The sequence below is a fragment of the Lytechinus variegatus genome, chromosome 1 (genome assembly GCF_018143015.1).
Source record: "Lytechinus variegatus isolate NC3 chromosome 1, Lvar_3.0, whole genome shotgun sequence".
Classification (NCBI taxonomy): Eukaryota; Metazoa; Echinodermata; class Echinoidea; order Temnopleuroida; family Toxopneustidae; genus Lytechinus; species Lytechinus variegatus.
In genome coordinates, this window is record NC_054740.1 from 84335763 (window position 1) to 84358872 (window position 23110).

General features: G+C 36.4%; 1 protein-coding gene across 1 annotated transcript in view; it reads right to left on the bottom strand.

Moving 5' to 3' along the window:
• Positions 1–23110, bottom strand: part of LOC121432071 (titin-like) — a 129643-nt gene that overhangs the window by 94276 nt on the left and 12257 nt on the right. Inside the window, 25 exon segments of the mRNA XM_041629916.1 lie at positions 255–842; positions 1426–1725; positions 2899–3198; positions 3780–4367; positions 4506–4805; positions 5143–5445; positions 5675–5977; positions 6305–6565; positions 7002–7304; positions 7555–7854; positions 8081–8383; positions 8618–8920; positions 9079–9378; positions 9680–9982; positions 10217–10519; positions 10658–10957; positions 11249–11551; positions 11805–12107; positions 13332–13634; positions 15413–15709; positions 17472–17765; positions 18199–18468; positions 20521–20790; positions 21611–21871; positions 22649–22924. Of these exon segments, the coding sequence (XP_041485850.1) occupies positions 255–842; positions 1426–1725; positions 2899–3198; positions 3780–4367; positions 4506–4805; positions 5143–5445; positions 5675–5977; positions 6305–6565; positions 7002–7304; positions 7555–7854; positions 8081–8383; positions 8618–8920; positions 9079–9378; positions 9680–9982; positions 10217–10519; positions 10658–10957; positions 11249–11551; positions 11805–12107; positions 13332–13634; positions 15413–15709; positions 17472–17765; positions 18199–18468; positions 20521–20790; positions 21611–21871; positions 22649–22924 (7935 nt within the window).

Genomic DNA, 23110 nt, shown 5'->3' on the forward strand with positions numbered 1-23110 from the left:
AACATTGTCATAGAAATTACTCTTTCCATTACACCATTATGAATTTTAATTAATTTATTAACATGATGGCAATTAAAGGAATATGAAGAATTAAGCACAGGAGATCAAATCTTGAATACTGTTTTAAATGACACTTTGTGAAATGAAAGAAAATAAATGTTTGTTTGAATATTTATTTAAACTAATGAATACTATCACCAGCTAATAAATCCATTATGCAAACAGGAACATTTTTACTGCAATATTCTACTCACCAAACGGTGCCTTGGCTAAAAAGCTTGCAGATGCATCACTTGCTTCTCCGGGTCCTGCCCTGTTTTCAGCAATAACTCTGAACTCATAGTTGTTCCTTTCCACAAGGTCAGGTATCTTCATGTTGGTCTCAGTAACAGGTTTTCTGTTGACTCTGACCCAGTGGTCACGTCCCCTTTCTCTCTTTTCAACGATGTAGCCTGTCACCGGACTGCCACCATCACTTTCAGGTGCAGTCCATGTGACAACAGCAGATGTCTTCTGGATATCAGAGACTTCAGGCTTGCCAGGGGCACTTGGTGGCTTGGCTGCAACAACCGTCACTTCACTGGGTTTACCGCTACCTGCCTTGTTGACGGCACTGACCCTGAACTCCACGTCCTCTCCTTCTTTCAATCCCTTGACAGTGAAGGTTGTATCTTCGATGGAGTCTGATGTCACAGGTGACCATCGACCGGTCTTGTCCTTCTTTTCAATTATGTAGCCAGTGACCTCTGAGCCACCATCAGATGTGGGTGCTGTCCAATTGAGTTGGACAGACGTTGGTGAGAGACGTTTTACTTCTGGGGGAGCTGGCGGTTTCGGAGCCTCTGTAAATCAATTGATTAGCATATGTATGTACTTGTAGAAAAAGTCTAAAAGAAATTATGTTCAATAATATTATTTGTAGCTTATCTTTAATGCATTACTTATTTCAAAATAGTAAATTTACCATTTTAAGATAGTAAATTTATCCAAGTGAGCAATCTACCATGTACATTTTTTCTTTGGTAAAAAATGATAGCTGTATACTTTTGTATATTGCAAAGTATTTGTCACACTCCACGTGATCCCAGATCTAGGAATATAAGGTATGAATAGTAAATGCTAGCTACGATATAATTGAAAGGAAGAAAAAATTCATTTCATTAAAATTGTACACTCACCATATATTGAAATGTGAACTGATCAAATCTCAAATTAATATAAGAATTCAATTCGAATAATCTCTTAACCATGAAATTGCACACAAGAAAAATGTATATAAACAATGCTCAAGAAGCGAAGATGCAATACAAAGAGAAATAGTAAACATGTTCATGGAACAGGCAGTAGGTAGAAAAAGGAATCAGGGACAATCTCAAAACATTTCATCAAATCATCTAAAAGGGAGATGAAAGGAGGATGTTTTACCAAATGGATATTTCGCAGTGACATTGACCGATTGACTCGGTTTGCCTGGCCCAGCGAGGTTATGGGCCACCACGCGGAACTGGTAGTTCTCATTCTCTTTCAACCTCTTCACTAGTAGTTCCCTCTCATTGATTGGTTCTCTGTTGACTGGGGTCCACCTTGTGCTGTATGGCTCCTTCATTTCGACGGTGTAACCCGTAATTGGACTACCACCGTCATACGAGGGCTCTTTCCATGTGATGATGGCAGAGGTAGGGGTAGTATCCTTAGCAACAACATATCCGGGTGCTTCTGGTGTTTCTGTTTTCCATTTAGTAACCATGGAGATGATTTGAGGATGGGGTATGGTGGGAGAGAGAATAATGAACAAAGCATGCAAAGAACATTCACTTTCACTTCTTGAATCATGCATCCTTGAATAAGAGATATGGAATGCATGGTAAGGTCACTCTATCAAATTCAAATAGGATAGTGTCAATGATATGTGCAGATAGAATAATTCATATTCACAAAGATGATTATTAGGTATTGAATTCAAAAGACAAAATTTATTTACTTTGTGGATGCAAATGTACGAGTAAAATATATATCTTCCCATATTGTACGAGTAAAATATATATCTTCCCATATTTTGTTCCTTAATATTCAAAATTGTCTTTCCATAAGACCAATTCACAGAGCTGATGATATAGTGAAAATATTATTTTATCTTGTTTGGGTATTTTGTTGATGTGTCAAAATTCATAGCAATGACACTACCCTGAATCAATCTTGTAAAAATACTAAATAGGCTAAAAGCCAATTAACATACTTAAAACATGAAGTAAATTCAAGTCATTCAATAAAAGACAAAACTTACAATTCATTTTTACCAAGACACACATGGATGTTTAAATATTTAAGAGCAAGACAGCTTTAATTTCTTACATTAAGTTTTAAATATCTACTTTGAAAAACTCCATGTGTGACCCAGTAAGATATATGCTTGAAAAAAAGAAAAATGTTTAATCAGCTTTTAAAAAAGAGAAAAATGCTTATCATAAACAATCTAATGCTTTGAATATCTGGATGCTTAAGCAAGGTACTATGGTATTGATGTTTTGGGTTTCAGAACAAGACATCAAAAATATTCATGCTCCTTCATGAATGAAAACATGCTGAAAAACCGAGAGGGGATCATTGCTCATCTATTCAACATCCGACATCCAATAAATGAGATCCTGATTGGGTGTAATACTTATTCTACAAACTATAACTATGATAAATGAAAACTACGAGAATAAATGATGTAGGATATCTTAGATCAAATTATTAATAAATCCAGCATTCTGGCACAAAGCTTGAATAAATACATTCAAAGGTCTAATAAATATTGTACTACTGAATAGAAGAGTATGTTCAAGCAATGAACTTAAAATGGGTAAAGATAAATTTTGGGTAAAAACACATAAAAAGGAGCATTCTTTTACTCACCAAACTGGTGTTTGGCAATGAACTTGCATTCATGACTTGGTTTACTTGGACCAGCCTTGTTCTCTGCAATGACACGGTACACATACTCATTGTTCTCCTGGAGGTTGGTCACCTTGAAGGAGGTATCTGGGAGAAGGTCCTTGTTGACTTTAGTCCAGCGAGAGCTGAACTTGTCCTTGGTCTCCAGGGTGTAGCCTAGTATAGGACTGCCTCCATCAGAGTCAGGTGGTAACCAAGACAGTGTGGCAGACGTTGGAGTGATGTCAGATGCAGCAAGGGAGTATGGAGGCTCTGGTTCATCTGCAGAAAGGGTAGGAAGAATAAGTTTAAGGGTTGACATGGCAATGAGAAAAAACAATGCCTATGGAAGGTGAAATATAACATTTAATGTAAGTATGAATGATTGCAACAAGATTTTTTGCATTTTGCACTGGGTGTTCCACAGGAACAATGTAATTTTTTACCAACACCTATTAGTTTTTATCTTGTATTCCCTTTCCTAGTATCTAGCTATTTTGGTCCAATCGTTTCCTTATTCCAAGGATGATATTGTGGTACATAGAAATGATAAAAGAAATATTAAATAGTAAGTCACTCTTTGAGAACAAGAATGTCTTATGATATCAAACATACATGATACTGATACAGACTATCAAAGCATGATTCCATTCTGCACATCTATTTTCCATCTGCAGATTCGGGTATTGAAGACTTGGTTTGATTGTTTTTATAATAAATATGAATGAGGTGATCATATTCCAATGTAGTTAGCCCATTCGTATTTTTGAAACAAAATATCAGGTGTTACTTCTAATAAATCTTCATTCTAAAAAAGTTTTAAAGTCTGAAACAAAATCTGTCTGAAATAATTTTGAACCTACCAAATGGAGCCTTGGCTGTAAATCTTGATGACGGGCTGCTGGGTTCACCAGCACCAACTTTGTTTTCAGCAATGACTCTGAACTCATACTGGTTCTTTTCTGTAAGATCATTGACTTTCAAGGTTGTATCCTTCACCAGGCTCTTGTTGACCCTCACCCAGCGATCTCTTCCTTTTTCCCTACGCTCTATGGTGTAACCCGTGATTGTGCTACCTCCATCAGATGAGGGCGCTGTCCACGTCACCGTTGCTGATGTCTTGTCAACGTCACTGATCTCGGGTGCTTCAGGAGCACCTGGCGGCTTGGCAGCTAATGTTGCCACCTGACTTGGTTTTCCAGTGCCGGCTTTGTTGACAGCAGTGACCCTGAATTCCACGTTCTCACCATCTGGCAGTCCTTTCACCGTGAATGACATCTCGGTCTCAGATTCGGTCACAGGAGACCAACGTGGAGACATCTTTTCCTTCTTTTCCAAGACATAGCAGGTAATCTCAGATCCTCCATCTGATTTGGGAGGGGACCACTTGATGGTAGCAGAAGTGGGAGACTCTCTGGTGACATTGTCAATAGTTGGTGCTTGAGGTGGTTCTATATAGAAATAGAGTGATACTTGTATAAAATTATATCATATAATTTATGCTTGAAATTATAAATTAAAGTCATTTGAATAGACAGTTAACAATTGTACGAGAAGCAACAGTACGTCTAATGAAGCGTCCAACTTACCAAATGGATATTTGGCTGTAACCTGAAGTTCTGGGCTTGGTTTACTTTGTCCAGCCTTATTCTCTGCAATCACTCGGAACTGATACTCCTCTTTCTCTTTGAGATTTGGGATGACTACAGTGGTTTCTGAAATCAATTCTCTGATGGCCTTTGTCCAACGGGAGCTAAACTTATCCTTCATCTCCACAGTGTAGCCTGTGATAGGGCTTCCACCATCAGAAGCAGGAGGTGTCCAGGTCAATGTTACAGAGGTTGGAGATAAATCAGAGGGCGTTGGTTTACCTGGCGCATCAGGAACATCTGTTAAAATAAATTTTGAAATAATAATAGTAACAATGCTAATATTTATTACAACAGTGTAAATAGTTCAGGCCATTCTGAGAAAAAACAACTCACATGTAAAAACAATTATGATGATAATAAGAATAAAAATATAATTTATGATACTGCTAAAAATAATTAAAGTATATGTAGGTTTTATCAGCCGCAGACCACACCATGGTTAGCATTGTTTGTCATAGAGGTAAATAGGTCACCAAAACACACTATTCACACAAAGAAAAAAGTCCCTTCTTCAATAGGCAATTTGAAATGTTTTTACTTGATTAAAATCTAATAATGCTTCATGATTCGTTACCATATGGAGGCTTGGCCACAAATGGTTTACAGGCATCACTGGGACTCCCAGGTCCAGCTGGATTGACAGCGATCACTCTGAACTGATATTCATTCCCTTCCTTCAGGTCTTTGAGAGTGATTGTGACAGTATCTCCTTGCGTCTGGCCAGCCTTGGTCCAACGGGAAGAGAAGCGGTCCTTCCGCTCTATGATGTACTCTGTGATTTCTGCACCACCATTGCTGGAAGGAGGTGACCATTCCAGATAAACTGATGTCTCAGTAATGTCAGATGGAACAGGTGTACTAGGTGCTCCAGGAACATCTGGATATTCAAAAAAATGAAAAAGGTTTGTTAAGAGACTTTTAATCCTAAATTTCAGTGGGGAAGGTGTTAGACCCACTGAAAAGTTCACAATAACCTTTTGTCAGTGATATCATGTAATATAACTTTGATTTACTGTTAGCTATTGATATTTGGTTTAAGAAAATCTGAATATCAGAATATAATATTTCATATAAAAAAAGAGTGTTAAGATGTTTCCATTTCTCACCAAATGGCAGTTTGGACTTGATTGTCTCAGAAGGCAGACTTGGTGGTCCTACGCCAGCTATGTTCACAGCACTGACACGGAAATCATAGATGGCATCTTCTGTCAGTCCCGTGACAGTGAAGCTGGTCTGAGGAATAGGTTCTTTGTTGACATTAGTCCACTTATCCCGAGATTTATCCCTCTTTTCAATGATGTAGCCTGTAACCTCGGAACCACCGTCATCATCAGGAGGTAACCAAGTGAGATGGACAGAGGTTCGATCCACATTGGTTGGTGTAGGAGGAGGAGGTGGGCCAGGCTCATCTGAAAACAAAAATCAATCATAAAAGATTAGTAATAATCTACAAGCAATTTAAGAAAAATATATAACATTTACCTCCATTGATTATCATTTGTTACAGGCATTTAACATTTTTGAAAATTATTTACAGAATTAAATGTGAGTTTAAAAGCTATTGACAAAAAAGTGCAAGAATTCAAAAGCACAAATGAAAGACCCATGATACAAAGATTGAGATATATATACATACATGTATATTAATAACAATTGCAGTTGATCTAGATGAATTACAATAATACCATATCACTGAATACCACATCTATTGGTGAAAACATGAACAAAATGCATACCATAAGGTGGCTTAGCCTTCTTTGGTTGAGTAGCTGGACTTGATTCGCCAACACCTGCGGCGTTTTCAGCACTGACCCTAAACATGTAGTTTTTACCCTCTGTGAGGTCATTGAGAGTGAGTGTTAGTTCAGTGACAAGGTCTTCTTTGTGGGCCTTGGTCCAACGTTTACGATCGGCATCGCATTTCTCCACAATGTAGCCCAGTATTTCAGCACCGCCATCATCTGTAGGTGGTGTCCATGTTAGGTCATGCGGGTCTTGTCAACATCACTGATGTCTGGAATGCCTGGTGGTCCTGGTACATCTACAAAGGATATGATACAATAGAAAATTAAGTATGATTAAATAGAAAATTGGCAGGTCAAAGAGAAGGAATAATTAACAAATACTAGAATTGTGTTTTGACTATGCACTGTATATTTCATTGTCTTTACAGCTTTAAAGCCAACTGGCTTCACATGAAAAAGGCAAAGTTTATTTTCCTATTTTGCATTCAATATAATACTGTTTGTATCAAGTAAATATTGAAACCTTATTTGAGAAAATACTAATAAAACATAATACCAAGGAGCTATTTATTTATAATTTCATCTGGGGAAGAGAACAAACGATACATATAAAAAATTACAAATTGACAAAGAATATATACAAACCAACAAAATGTAATAAAGAAAAACAATCCATCTTTACACTTACCATAAGGTGGTTTGGCCCTGCGCTGGTCAGATGGCTCACTGGGTTTACCAATGCCAGCTTTGTTTTCAGCCGAAACCCTGAATTGGTAGTCATTGCCTTCCTTGAGGTCTATGATTGTGTATACCACCTCCTCGATTGATGTCTCCTTGACCTTTGTCCATCTTGAAGACACGCGATCTCTCTTCTCCACCATATAGCCTGTGACTGGGGAACCACCATCACTTTCAGGTGGTGTCCAGGTTATTGTCATTGATGTGCTGTCCACTTCCAATATATTTGGCTTTCCAGGAGGACCAGGAACGTCTATAATGTGTTAGAGGAAATTATCAACCAAATGAAATATTAACTTATAGTGAGAACTAAAAGTAATTAAGATTAAAATTTGGAACTTAATTCATATTTGGAGAAGCAGTTTATTGACTTTATTGATTCAATTGAAATTGTTCCTAGATCAAGGCACAGGACTAAAATTCCTAAGATATTCACATAATCGTTATAATGATATACATTTTTATTTTTTTTGTGAAAAGACTAAAGTTACATAATTTCTTACCATATGGTGCTTTTGCAATTTTGGAATCTGATGGTTCGCTGAAGGGACCAGTGCCAGCAAGGTTCACAGCTGCAACACGGAACTCATATTCCTTCTTCTCGATCAGACTCTTGATCGTAGCTATAGTCTCAGTAGTGGTTGTCTTCAAGGCCTGGGTCCATTTGCCATTGTTTTCCATCTTCTGGATGATATATCCCGTGATTGGGCTTCCACCATCTGAATCAGGCACAGTCCAGGTGAGTTCCATCTGTGTTTTATCTGCTGATGTCACTTCTGGCTTTCCTGGAGCTGAAGGGGCATCTGATTGGATATTATAAAAACAGCATGATTAATAATGCTGATTATGATTTTCTATTTAGCTTTTCAGGATTAGTGATGGAATAATTCAAGCAAAAAGAACTTGCATTTAGCAACATAGATATAAACAATTCTTATTGGTATGTAAGTGTTTGATTATAACTGAGCTGAAAAAGACAGATTCTATTTTGTTTTACATTCAAATTGTAAAAACAAGTCTAATATGTACCGAATGGCAACTTGGCCTTTTGTAGATCGGAGGGCTCGCTTGCAGGTCCAGGACCTGCTAAGTTCTCAGCAATGATTCTGAACTGGTATTCAGAACCCTCAGTGAGGCCAGTTACTGTGAGTGTTGTCTCAGTAACTGTCTCCTTTGTAACACGGACCCATCGGGATGAGGTCTTCTCTTTGCGTTCTACAATGTATCCCGTAATTGGGCTTCCACCATCTGATTCAGGAGGGGTCCAAGTGATTGTCATCTTGGTGATGTTGTACTCAGTGACCTGTGGTTTACCTGGGGCTCCAGGGGCATCTGAGAATTAGAAATGTGATTACAAGAAAAATTCATAAAAATCTAGACATATGTTGCAATGACATCTCATTTTTTCTAAAATCATTTGAATACCTTACAATCTTTTTACTAATACCTAATTTCATTTTGGGGCTGCTTTTCCCCAATAAACAATAAAAAAAAGGTATTAGAATATAGTTCTGTGCTTGATGCTCCAAAAAAATATATTTAATTCTTCTTCATGGCCGCACTTACCGAATGGCAACTTGGCTTTCACAGTGTCTGATGGTGGACTTGGTTGACCAACTCCTGCTGCATTCTCAGCTGACACTCTGAATTGGTACTCGTTACCTTCATGCAGGTCAGATATGGTCAGTGTCAGTTCAGTCACTAGATCTTTATTACACTTCACCCAGCGACCTCGGGCTGCCTCACATCTCTCAACAATGTAGCCCTTGATGGGAGAGCCACCATCGTTTTCTGGAGGTGTCCAGGTAACTGTGATTGTTGTCTTGTTGATGTTTTCAGTAGTAGGTTTAGAAGGTGGGCCAGGTACATCTGTATGAAAAGAAAGTTAGAAGATGGTTCATTAATGATTTCCAAACAAAGGTGCAAATATATTTAACTCACCTTATGAACTTTTTGTGTAAGTATTAACTGCTTCAATAACTGAATGTATAATTTTCAGGCTCATAGAAGGAAAAACTTGTTCTTACCATAAGGTGCTTTGGCCATTTTGTTGTCTGAGGGTTCACTGAATGGACCAGTTCCAGCAAGATTAATGGCTGCAACCCTAAATTGGTATTCCTTCTTCTCAATCAAGTTCGTCACAGTAGTCGTTGTCTCAGTAACAACCGTTTTGATGGCCTTTGTCCATTTTCCAGTCTTCTCCTTCTTCTCGATGGTATAACCAGTGATCGGACTGCCACCATCGGATTCTGGTAAAGTCCAGGTTAGTTCCATCTCCGTCTTGTCGAAAGAAGTGATGTCTGGTTTTCCAGGTGCAGATGGAACATCTAAAAGTGGATAGCAAATCATAATATGCAATAAACCATGAAAATTAGAATCATTAAAGTACTGGATGAGATCAGTGCTATTGGATCTTACAAAAAGCTGAAAACATTATTAACATGTTCAACAACTCATTTTAAGATTTAATCATCATGAAGATAAAAGACAGGGTCATGAATTGCAAGTCATATAGAAACTATTTCAATTCTACATTTATAGATCTCCATTAATGTTGAAATACAATACGTGACTATCAATAGTAGATACATGTCACATTCCCTTTACACCTAAAATAAGAGGACTCACCAAATGGCAACTTGGCCTTCTGCAGATCGGATGGCTCACTAGCTGGTCCAGGACCTGCTAAGTTCTCAGCAATGATCCTGAACTGGTATTCAGAACCTTCAGTCAGACCAGTTACTGTGAGTGTTGTCTCAGTAACTGTTTCTTTTGTAACACGGACCCAACGAGATGAAGTCTTCTCTTTCCGTTCGACAATGTATCCTGTAATTGGACTACCACCATCTGATTCAGGAGGGGTCCAGGTGATTGTCATCTTGGTAATGTTGTACTCGGTGACCTGTGGTTTACCTGGGGCTCCAGGGGCGTCTAAACACAAAATAATGTGAAAAAAGAAAGATTGAAATAAATCTTTATATAAAAAATATTGTGATGATTTCTTTACGATCATTTGAATATTTCAAATTGTTTTGCATTCACAGAATCTCAGCGGCTCCTGTGTTGCTGCTTTCCTCCCTGATGAATAACAACAAAAAAGACTTTCATATTCAATTCTGGGCTTGATGCTGCAACAAAATAATTCCACTTGGTGGTTACACTTACCAAATGGCAGCTTGGCCTTCACAGTGTCTGATGGTGGACTTGGTTGACCAACTCCTGCTGCATTCTCAGCTGACACTCTGAACTGATATTCGTTACCTTCATGCAGGTCAGATATGGTCAGTGTCAGTTCAGTCACTAGATCTTTATTACACTTCACCCAGCGACCTCGGGCTGCCTCACACTTCTCGACAATGTAGCCCATGACAGGTGAACCGCCATCGTTTTCTGGAGGTGTCCAGGTTACTGTGATTGTTGTCTTGTTGATGTTTTCAGTAGTAGGTTTAGAAGGTGGGCCAGGTACATCTGTTTGAAAAGAAAGTTAGATGGATTCATCACTGTTTTCCAAACAAAATGTGCAAATAAATTTAAGTCACCATATGAACTGCTTCAATGACTGAATGTATAATTTTCAGGCTCATAGAAAGAAAAAATTGTTCTCACCATAAGGTGCTTTGGCCATTTTGTTGTCTGAGGGTTCACTGAATGGACCAGTTCCAGCAAGATTAATGGCTGCAACCCTAAATTGGTATTCCTTCTTCTCAATCAAGTTCGTTACAGTAGTTGTTGTCTCGGTTACCACAGTTTTGATAGCCTTTGTCCATTTTCCAGTCTTCTCCTTCTTCTCAATGGTATAACCAGTGATTGGACTGCCACCATCAGATTCTGGTACAGTCCAGGTTAGCTCCATCTCTGTCTTGTTAATAGAAGTGATGTCCGGCTTTCCAGGTGCAGAGGGAACATCTGGAGATGAGGATGAAGATGTTTAGAAGTTATAATCATTCCAGAATTGGGAACCAATAATGAAAAAAATACAAAAATTGGAACAAAAATATTAAGTACATTCGCCTTAAGGGCTTTAAAAAAATATTGATTAGCATCAAGTTAATCAGAAGGTAATTGATGCATGTGGGATATGCACTGATTGTTTTCTATCCTTTCTAGATTAAGAGCAATGTGCAAAAAGTAATGAGCAACGGTATAGCATGAAATCACATGACTTCCAACATCTGCAACAGAACTAAGAAGACTCACCAAATGGCAACTTGGCCTTCTGCAGATCGGATGGCTCACTAGCTGGTCCAGGACCTGCTAAGTTCTCAGCAATGATTCTGAACTGGTACTCGGAACCCTCAGTCAAACCAGTTACTGTAAGCGTCGTCTCAGTAACTGTCTCCTTTGTGACACGGACCCAACGAGATGAAGTCTTCTCTTTCCGTTCGACAATGTATCCTGTAATTGGGCTACCACCATCTGATTCAGGAGGAGTCCAAGTGATTGTCATCTTGGTAATGTTGTACTCGGTGACCTGCGGCTTACCTGGGGCTCCAGGAGCATCTATAAATGGACGAAATATTGATTATTACACAATTCTGTGTGTTGAAGCATAGTGCAAAGCATAGATTAAAACTCCTTGAATGAATGAATTCTAGTGATGCTTCTTGTGTGTCATAGTGGAGTGAAATTTTGTTTTCATGCTTGCAAGTGAAAAACGATTATGATATCCATACTCATTATTAATTTATTTATTTCACCAGGAACTTGACAAATAAGAAGAATAATGATTTTGCTCTACTGTTTTCATACTTACCAAATGGTAGCTTTGCTGTGAAAGTATCAGAAACAGGGCTTGGTTTTCCAACTCCTGCAGCATTCTCTGCAGACACCCTGAACTGATATTGTCCACCATCTGTCAGATCAGAGACAGTGAAGGTAAGTTCAGTGACTTTGTCACGGTTACATTTAACCCAGCGACCTCTGGAGACATCACATCGCTCAATGATATAACCAGTGATGGGAGAGCCACCATCATCCTCTGGAGGGGTCCAGGACACTGTGATGGTAGTCTTGTTGATGTTCTCACAGGATGGTTTTTCAGGAGCTCCTGGCACATCTACATGATTACAACACAGATGATGCAAAGAATAGGTAGGGGAAGGCGGGGTAAGTTGAGCATAGGGGCAAGTTGAGCCACCACCCCCAGGCTAATAATGAATGAGTCAGACATTGTGGTGGTGTCATGTATTGATGACCCATTGCATAACCCTTAACCCCACCACATTGTTTTCAACTTTGAAACAAAAAGTACTTTTTTAGAGGGAAAAATACAAATTTCAGCCAAAAAAGTAAAAAAAGGGTGTGAAATAAATAAGTGCTTTTTACACACACACGTCTTTAGATATATTAAAGAAATAAGAACAATTTTGTTAGTCCAGGTATGGATTCTCATTCTTGTCATAGCCTTTAACATGATGAATGCATAAGAAATGTGTGGATGTGAAAATATCGCAATAAGTTTGGACTGGGGTAATTTAAGCCAAATGAACATGGGGCAAGTTGAGCCATGGTAATTCTTATGGTGATGTATAATAAAAAATTCTAAAAATGTAAAAAGCCATTGATATGCAGGCAGAAAGGAGCAAATTCACATGTCAGTTTTTTTTTAATTTTAGAAGATGTTAATATTTATAAAGAATTAGCAAGTAAATAGACTTTAAATGAAAAATTGACATCCTGGTTCTTTCGGCATACATTTTGTACATAGTTTTTGTGGCTCAACTTACCTCAGACAGTGGCACAACTTACCCCACAGATGGGGCAAGTTGAGCCATTTGACATCGTTTTTTCAAAGGTCACAATGACTTTCAGTGTGGGGGTAAAAAGTTATATATAGGTGAAAAATATTTCCCAAGAATCAAATTTAAAGGTAAGGTACTTATTTCTACAATACTACTAGTCATATCAATTCTAACATGCAAAATGCAAAAAGTGTCACAACTTACCCTGCCCTCCCCTATATCAAAATTGTATGGTTCTACAATTCAACCTATTATTTGTTGTGATCTTACATTGATTGTCAAACCACACTTTTAAAAAAAAATACCAAAAATATCTGTGATTCCAAATTGTTAACATTATAGGTGACCTTGTATATTCATATTTGCAAGACTACGTATGTGTTCGAATGCTTAATGCTTCATCAAGTCGCTCTCAGAGGAATACATTTTTAAGTACTACACATAACTCTACATTAAGACTTATTTTCATGAAGAATAATCAGCTTTAATCTGTCAAGTAGCAGGGTTCTTGGGCTAAAATTACAATTCTTTTGTCTTACCATAAGGAGCCTTAGCCTTGGTAGGTGTTGATGGCTCACTTGGCTTGCTTGTACCAGCCTTGTTAATGGCATACACTCTAAACTCATAGCTGGTTCCTTCGATTAAGTCTTTGGCACGGAAGGTCAGTTCAGTGACAGATTCCTTAGTGATCTTCACCCATCGTGTCTTATCTGCTTCTTTCCTTTCAATGATGTAGCCAGTGATCTCGCTGCCACCATTGAAGTCAGGTGGGGTCCATGTTATTGTAATCTCTGTCTGAATGACATCTGATGTCTCTGGTTTGCCTGGAGCATGTGGCACGTCTGAATGAAAAAAAACAGGAATTGTTTATTAAGTGATGAAAATGATAAGCTACATATATGTATCCATATATTAGATGTATGTCCAATGTATCAATTTGTCAATGAAATGACAGTTTTCTTAAGTGTTTTTTTTATTGATAAATTAAAATTCACATGCTAAATGATAGATAGCAACCTGGTGAAAGATTTCAAGTTAATTTTTACTTTTCGATTACTATTTCACTTCCAAATTAGCACATTCAATGATGTGGAGCTCATCCGGCATCTCGCAAAAAAAATTAACACAATTTTAATTTCAGCCCAGTTGACACTGTAGAGAATTATATTGGTGACATAAATTGAGGATATAGAATTAAAATTGATGAAGAAATGACATAGAAGCATTATTTTTGTGATCTATGAATAAATTTCATATAAATTAAACATAAATAACTTTCTAGTCAAAATTTCTTAACTCTGTGTAGAACCTTGGTAAACCTCATGTAGCTCTCAGATGGAACAAAAAGAATCAAAATCAATCAACAAATAAATAAGTAATTTTTGTGAGTTTTGAAAATACATAAATTAATTAGCATATTTAATGAATTTCAAAATTCTGTGTTGAAATTTTGTATCACTACCTCGAGCTATCATATAAAGCAAACTAAATTGAAATTGATCAACAAATGAAGAAGAAAAAACATTTTTTGTGATTTATGAATAAATTTTGAATGAATTAGCATAAATAATTTTCCAGACAAAATTTCAAAATTTTGTGTACAAGTTTGGTAAACCTCATGCAGCTCTACCAGATGGAAGAAAAAAAATCTGTCAACAAATAAAGAAAAAGAAGAGGCATTTTTTGTGATTTATGAGTAAATTTTGCATAAATAATTTTCTACTGAAAATTTCAAAATCATGTGTAGAAGTTTGGTGAACATCATGAAGTTCTACGAGGTGGAAGAAAAAACATCAAAATCGGTCTACAAATAAAGAAGAGGCATTTTCTGTGATTTCTGAATACATTTTCCATAAATTAGCATAAATAATTTTCTACTGAAAATTTCAAAATTCTGTGTAAAAGTATGGTGAACCTCATGAAGTTCTACCAGATGAAAGAAAAATAAATCAAAATTGGTCAACAATTAAAGAAGAAAAAGCATTTTATGTGAATTATTTAAAATATGGATAAATTAGAATAAAAACTGTTCTAGTCAAAATTTCGAAAATCTGTGTAGAAATTCGTGAACCTCATGAAGCTCTACCAGATGGAATAAAAAAAAATCAAATCGGTCAACAAATAAAGAAGAAGAATAAGCATTTTATGTGAATTCTTGAAAATTTGCAATAATTAATTTTGCATTAATTAGCATAAAAATTGTTCTGGTCAAAATTTCAAAATTCTGTGAAAAAAGTTGGGTGAACCTCATAAAGCTCTACCAGATGGAAGCAAAAAATTCAAAATCGGTCAACAAATAAAGAAGAAGAAGCATATTTTTGGTGATTTTTGAAAATGGCGCATAAATTAGCATATTTAATGAATTTCAAAATACTGTGTAGAAGTTTTAAATCCCCCACCTAGTGCTATCATATAAAGCAAACTGAATTGAAATCGGACTTGAAATGGCGAAGAAGTAGCATTTTGAAATTGTGGACGGACGACAGGCGACGGATGCCACGGCATAAGCTCATCTTGCCCTTTGGGCCGGATGAGCTAAAAACCTTTCCCTTACATGATTGATATCATCACCTTCAATTATCCGATGAAAGGTTACCCATTTGATAGAAACCTGACTTACCAAACTGATACTTAGCAGTAACTGGTTCTGAGGTCGTAATTGGTTCACTGGTTCCCAACTCGTTCCTGGCACTGACACGGAACAGGTACTCATTGCCTTCCACAAGCTTAGGGACCCTGCATGTAAGTTCAGATGTGGAGTCAACCTTAGTCCATGTGTTTCTTTTCATGTCCCGCTTTTCAATGATGTAATCAATGACTGGACTGCCGCCGTCATCTTCTGGTGCAGTCCAAACCAGCGTTACAGATTCAGGCGTGGTCTCTGTTATGGACAGGTTGGTTGGTGGTTGTGGTTTATCTAGTAAGTTCAGAAAGAAATTAATATTGTGTTAAGCAATATAGAAATTTTAAAAAGGATTCCATGTGAATATTTATTAGGAATATTTTCATAATGAAACATTTACAAAAAACACCCTTGGCTTTCAATGCACATCAAAGTATTTTCTTTGTAATCAAGTCAACTATTTGACATGTTCAATTTTTTTTTTTCAATTTCAATTTATTTTCTCATAAAAATCCATACAAAAACACAACATATACAAAGAATCGTATTAACAAAATAGAAAAACAACAACAAATAGAAATAAACATTGGATTGATGATGAGAGGGACAGCAAGAAAGGAACGAGCCTTGTGATTAGCTGACCCTATAACATAATAATCAAAGACTTTAATAACAAAGAAAAAAAAATCACTAAACTACAACATAAAAGGGGGGGGTTGCCTAATATGCCTAAATTAAATTTATACAAACAAACTTTATGAATAACTATTTAAAATAATTTGCCTTGATTTTGACTTTAAAACATTTAATGAAACTGATTGCCTGATATCTACAGAAACAGAATTCCATAGTTGTGGTCCTTGAAATAAAATTGAGTTTTTAAAAGATGAGAGTCTTGGCTTAGGTAGATGAAAATCCTTTGCATTTCTTGTGTTGTATCCATGGAAATCACTATTGAACTTAAAAAATGTTTTGATATAATCTGGCAAGAGGTTATTGTTACATAAATACATAAATATAAGAATTTGAAATGCATGAATATCACAAAATTTTAATACATTCAATTCGACAAATAGAGGATTCGTATGGGCAAGATAAGGAGCATGAGACATAATTCTTATTGCACGTTTTTGTAAAATATATAATCTATAAATGTGAATGCTACTTGCACTTCCCCAGGCTAGAATACCATAATTGAGGTATGGATATATAATAGCATAATACATCAGTTTTAATATCTCCTTGGGAAATGATCTTAATCTATACATAATCCCTATATTTTTGGCAAGCTTATTGCACAGATTATCAATATGATTTTTCCATGTAAATTTATTATCTATTGTTATTCCTAAAAATTTTACTGACGATACACACTTAATATCTGTATTGCACATTCTAATTGAAAGACTATCTGGTAAACATAAATTACTAAATATCATATAATTGGTTTTGGCAAGATTAATTATCATTCTGTTTGCATAAAACCACTCAGATATTAATTCAAGTTCAGAATTGAATAAATTGTGTAAAACATGATAGTTTGTGTGAGATAAAAACAGACTAGTGTCGTCAGCAAACATAATACAATGTAACAAGTTGGATACTTTACTAAGATCATTAATGAAGAGGAGAAACAACAGCGGTCCTAAAATAGAACCTTGAGGAACCCCACATGAGATAATCTGAAGCTGTGATTTGCATTTGGATATTTCAACATATTGTTTTCTGTTAGATAGATAACTTTTAAATAATTTAAGTACATTACCTCTTATGCCATACAGTTCGAGTTTTTTCAATAAAATAGCGTGATCAACTGTATCGAAAGCCTTTTTCAAATCTAAAAACATTGCTATCAAATATTTCTTATCATCATGTTCTCATCTGATCTGACACATTTCCATCATTTTTTGGTATATAGTTAAGATAACAGCTTTTTCAACATATCAATAATATAAATGATGGAAATGTGTCAGATCAGATGAGAACATGAGATCAGATGAGAACATGTCAAATAGTTGACTTTTTCAACATATCAATAACATAAATGAAATCTTACCAAGGACTATAATAGCAATGATTGCAGTATCTGTTCCTAAGTCATTGGCTGCAGTCAGTGTGTAGGTTCCAAGATCTGACCTCTCTGTCTTGTCAATGGTCAGTCTGATCGAAGCCTTGGGTCCTTTCCCTGCTTCGATCTTAAATCTCTTGGTGGATTCGATTGGTGTGTCGCCCTTTGACCATGTTGTCACAGCAGCGGGTGAACCAGTGACTGTTGCTTCGATAGCAATCTTTGTGCCAGCCTTAACGCTAATATTTGTCAGTTTAGGATCCACATTGATCTTCGGAGGAGCTGTAAAATGTGGCATTAGAAAAAGGAAAAAAAGAAAGAACAATGTTTTAATGCATGTATGTTTGAGGGCAGAGGTGAAACTGGTATGTCACATATCTAAAACATCCGCGTTTCAAATAAGAGAAGCCACATATTCGTAGGTAAGCATTGAAAATACATACACGTCAGGCAGGGGGTGGGAGGGGGTGTTGGCCACCATTTCTTGTGGTTTTTCACACAGTGAAAATAAAAGAAAAAATGTGAAAAGAGGGAGGAAATGAAGAACTAGAAAATAAAAGTATAAAGAGGGAGGACTGGGGCAAGGAACTCTTAAATCCCCTTATTTTTCTATCAAAATATCCTGGCATCACCCCTGATGTCAGGTATATATCTTTAATGATAATAATGAAAATATATATTCTTTATATGTGCAATGTGAATAGTGTTGACTTACCTGAGACTTTAAGGTTGCAATCACACTTCTGATCTCCAGCGTTGAAGCTGTAGACTGCATCATCATCAAAGTCAACCTTTTTGATGATCAGTTTATGCTTCTTGCCATCCTTGACGATCTTGACATTGTCACCTGGCTTGATCTTCTTGCCATCTTTGAGCCAGAACACATCCTCTGTGTCCTTGGAAAGTTCAACCTCAAAGGTGATCTCATCTCCAGGGATGGCGGATTGCTCTGTCGGAAGAGGCGCGAGGAACTCGACTGGTTTCTCTATAAACGCGATTTGGATAGTATTAATGGTTAAACATATCTGCCAATCTAAAGTTTAACTGTCACAGACTCAATACCGGGCCATTTACAGATGGCCCTACACACATATCAGAGGTTGATATATAAAAGTAACTGTAACATTTACATAATATGTGAACATAACTGTTTTGTGAAATTAGGTGAAACTTTAAAATGTCATAACTTTCTTATTTTACATCCGATTTTGATGAAATTTTCAGTGTTATGCTTGTTGGATTTTCTCTTTTTATTCGAATCAACTTTTTGTTTGGGTGGACTTGTCCTTTAAAAGAAGATATATTCAGCTATCTTTCATCGTATATTATCCATGCTTGATGTAAATATAACATTTCAAGGTCTGCAACCATGGCAATAGTGTAAAAACACCCAACAAGAATAACCAAAAACACATTGAACTATCAATCTTCTGGTCTAAAGCAAAAAACAAAAAGCAAAATAAAATGACTAGCATATAGGAAGCAGCTAATAAGGTAAAGTATACACAATTGTAAACTTTACATTGTATATTAAACTGTTGAGATAAATGTACAGGATGAGTATGACAGTTGATAGCAATGTACATATGAGAGCACAATGTTTTCATTTACAAACACAACAAGCCAGCTGTAGTCTTCTTTTTTGTAGCATTATGGCATATAAGGTTTCTCCTCCATTTTTGCTCGAGGTAAGTTTTGTTCTGTGCCTGCAATACCAATGAATAGTAGGACAATGACAAAAAATGCAATAGTAAAGTATACATGCACAAACATAGCAATAGGGCAAGAAGTGCTGTCTTAGGAAGCAAGTCAAGTACTGATTTCTTGAGTTGGAGAAACATACAGTCCGTTATTTTTCTGGGGATTCACTCAAATCAGAAGACATTTTTTTTGTAATTCTACAAAGCGCAGATACATCTTCATCTATGCTAAGCATTATTACATGCGGCCACTCTCCATTTCCTGTGTACCTTCCACGAAAAGTTCAGCTATGGTTTCATGTTCTCCAATACGGCAAGTAAACTCTCCTGCATCTTCCACCGACACATCCTTCACAATCAAGGAATGCCGTCGGCCTTTGTGCTTAATGGAAAACTTGGATTCATCTTCAACAATCTTTTTGCCCTTGTGCAACCAAGCAACATCTGCGGTCTCCACGTCGGTCTCGCATTCAAAGACTACTTCACTGGATCCTTCTTCAATCTTAACGTCTTTGAGGGTATGGGATATGGTGGGTATGTGCTCTATCAAGGCGAGGGGTGAGATGAGCAAAATGCAAGTGGAAGTGATGATTGGGAGATCATCATCAAATCAAAATGTCTGGTTGTGCATTGGGCATTGGAGGTGTATAATTAACAATTAACGGCTGGGGGAAAAACCTTGTATATTTCATAGGCAAACATAAAATAAGGAATTAATCAATGTGGAGTATTAAGTACTAAAGATTCATTCCAAATTCTATAATGTTTGAAACTATAAATTCATCTCATGAGTTATATTTTTCTTTTATTAGAGTTTTGGGTCCGTTGAACAAAAAAAAAGATGAGTTTCAAAATATACTACTATTTGAAAAACAGTAATAAAGAGACTCATCAATGTAATTTATATAAAAGACAATAACATTCAAGCAGTGTGACATTGATAATAAATACTTATTCTTTTTTCTGCTTTTAAGTGCATCATTTATTCCATTTGCGAACAATCAACATTTGAAAAACAGTAATAAAGAGACTCATCAATGTACTTTATAAAAAAGATGATAACATTAAAGCAGTGTGATATTGATAATAAATACTTATTCTTTTTTCTGCTTTTAAATGCATCATTTATTCTATTTGCGAACAATCAACATAGAACAGAACCAATGATAATGATACGAAATAATAATGAGATATTGGATAATGATTTTCTCACCATCAAGGTGTGCATAATAACCCTTTGGGAAATGTGAATTTCAAAGAGTGAATGAATGTGCAATGGACAGTCAGGTCAGGGGGTACAGGCACAAAGAAGAGAAGCAATTAAAATTAGTACTTACCAGTTACAGTGAGGGAAGCAGATGACGTTTTATCCTTTGTCTTGCAGGTGAATTCTGCATTGTCAGATACATCGGTTGATTTGATCTTAAGACCGCGTTTCTTTCCACTGATAACAAACTCATACTTCTCATCATCAGGTTTGATCTCCTCACCGTTCTTCAGCCAGGTGACTTCTGCATTCTCATCTGAGATCTCACAGGTGAAGACAGCAGACTCATCCTCGACAGCTTGGAAGGGTTGTATTTCAGACAGGAACTCGATGGGGGCAGCTAAATTATAATGAAGTTGTAATGAAGATATTGATGATGGTGAAAATAATAATGATGATGATTTTAATATAGACTGGCTATTCACAAAATTATAGGTGAATGTAAAAAATCAAGAAAGAAACAAGAATAGTTCAAGAGGAGTGTAACATTCACAACTACAAACATAAAACAAAATAGAATCACATATACATTATGTAAGAATATTGTGTGTTATTGTAGCTATCATTCAAAATACCTGATAGTAAATGGATATGAATGGTTGAATGCATTATTTACATTGTTAAATTAATGCATTAAAAGTTTTTGAAAATCTAAACCTATTGATAAATCAATAAAGATTAAAAGGTATTTGTTTCCTTTAAGTTACAAACGAATATCATAGAATTTCGGAAAGCGTATCTCTTACAAATAGAATATTAGTATTTCAGGATCACTACATAGTGAAGTATGCAGTCGAATCGATTCCACAAGACTCACGCCTTCAAGGAATATGCTCTTACATGGTCTAACATCACTTAGTCCAATTCAATCATTTAGAAAACTTATGTGGTCTAATACATTTTGTTCACAACCAATTTTTCTAATTTCTCACTTTGACTTTAATTAGACCAAACAGTAATTATCAACTGACCGATTAAGTAAAGTGATCCTTAGGTTAGTTGGCAATTAACAATTCAAGTGCCAGTGAGAAATAAATATGAAGCATACAGATTTTAGCTCAGTAAGAAAGACAGTCTTGTCTGGAAATTAGACCACAACGTTTTGGACCAAGAAAGCAGAAGCTTTAAACATTATGACACAACAATGTGTTGTAACTTACGCTCGACAGCAAGCACAGCCACTGTTGATTCGTCTCCCACTACGCATGTATACTCTCCCTCGTCCTCCGGTATTGTCTCAAAGATGGTCAAACGGCGCTTCTTCCCCTTGGATTCCATGAGGTACTTTGGCATCTTGGTGATCTCTTTGCCGTTCTTCATCCATTTCACAGGAGCCTTCTCATTGTCCACCTCACATTCCAGGACCACAGTGGTCTCAAGTGGCGTGGTGGTGTCCTCCAAGGGTTTGATGATGGATGGTACTGTGATAATACAAATCAGTGAAATTCACATTGATTTAAATGATACTGCAACAAACACTTTGCAAGACTGTATGTCACGCACATCCAGATTAATGTCCAGACGTATTGGCTGACGGCCGTGGAGTTTCTGTACTGCATGTTGTTGAAGCTGCTTTTGTGTCTGTTATATCTCGTTTTGAATGTGTTCTTGGTATGATCAAAATATGTTCCAATTCTGTTATTGTCCTCCCTTGTGACTGTGGCTTGGTAGACAACGCTCTTGGTGAGACATTTTCCTTCAATTGGACATTGTGCGGGGTTTCTGAAGTTGCAATCACGTGTGTTTTCCATTGTGTCATCTTGTGTTCTATGTTTGCGAAGTATCTGTGTATCTCCCTCTCTCTCTCTATATATATATACGTATATATATATAGCCAGAATAGAGGTAATTTTTGTTTACTTGTTCATTTGATAAGTTCTTGTATAGACACAAATTCATATAATTCTTATTTTGAAAATGTAAAAATAAATAAAGACAGATTTACCTGGTTTATTAACAAAGTATTTCATAATCAATCCATGATTGTAGTAGTAAAGCGCTTCTGATTTCAATTATTTGTCAACTATTGAAACTTTATTGATACGCATCAATGAAAACCCATAAAGAACAGAAATAAATGAATATTCTATATTTTATGAATAGAATAATATATTGTAATCTGTTTCAATTGCCAATGACTATATTTTTAATTGAGATAAAAAGATGAGAGTTTTGTTCCATACACCAAGTTGTTTTACCTTTGACATTGACATTGGCTGAAGTCTGGTTGTCTCCAACCTTGCATGTGAACTCAGCGTTATCATCCTTGACAACATCATGAATAATGAGACGTCTCTTGCGTCCATCACTGACCACCTCATACTTCTTACTGGCCAGCTCCTCAGGTGTTATGGGCTGACCATCCTTAAGCCAGGTAGCCTCGGTTTTCGGGTGGGAGACCTCACACTCTAGCACGGCAGTCTCGGCAAATTCAGGAGCTATGACTTCCGCTAGAGGCTTCATTATCTCAGAAGCTAAAACATTAAGAAGGAACAGCAATCATTCAATATAACAGAAACATTTAAAGCAATGTGTGGACATTATTTATCGTTCATAGTTCAGAGTTCATAACTGATGCACAACAATACACACATTGCTTAATTTCAAGCTATGGTCAGTTAGAAATACCCCCAGTCGCAGGATATTTAGCAAATCGTTAA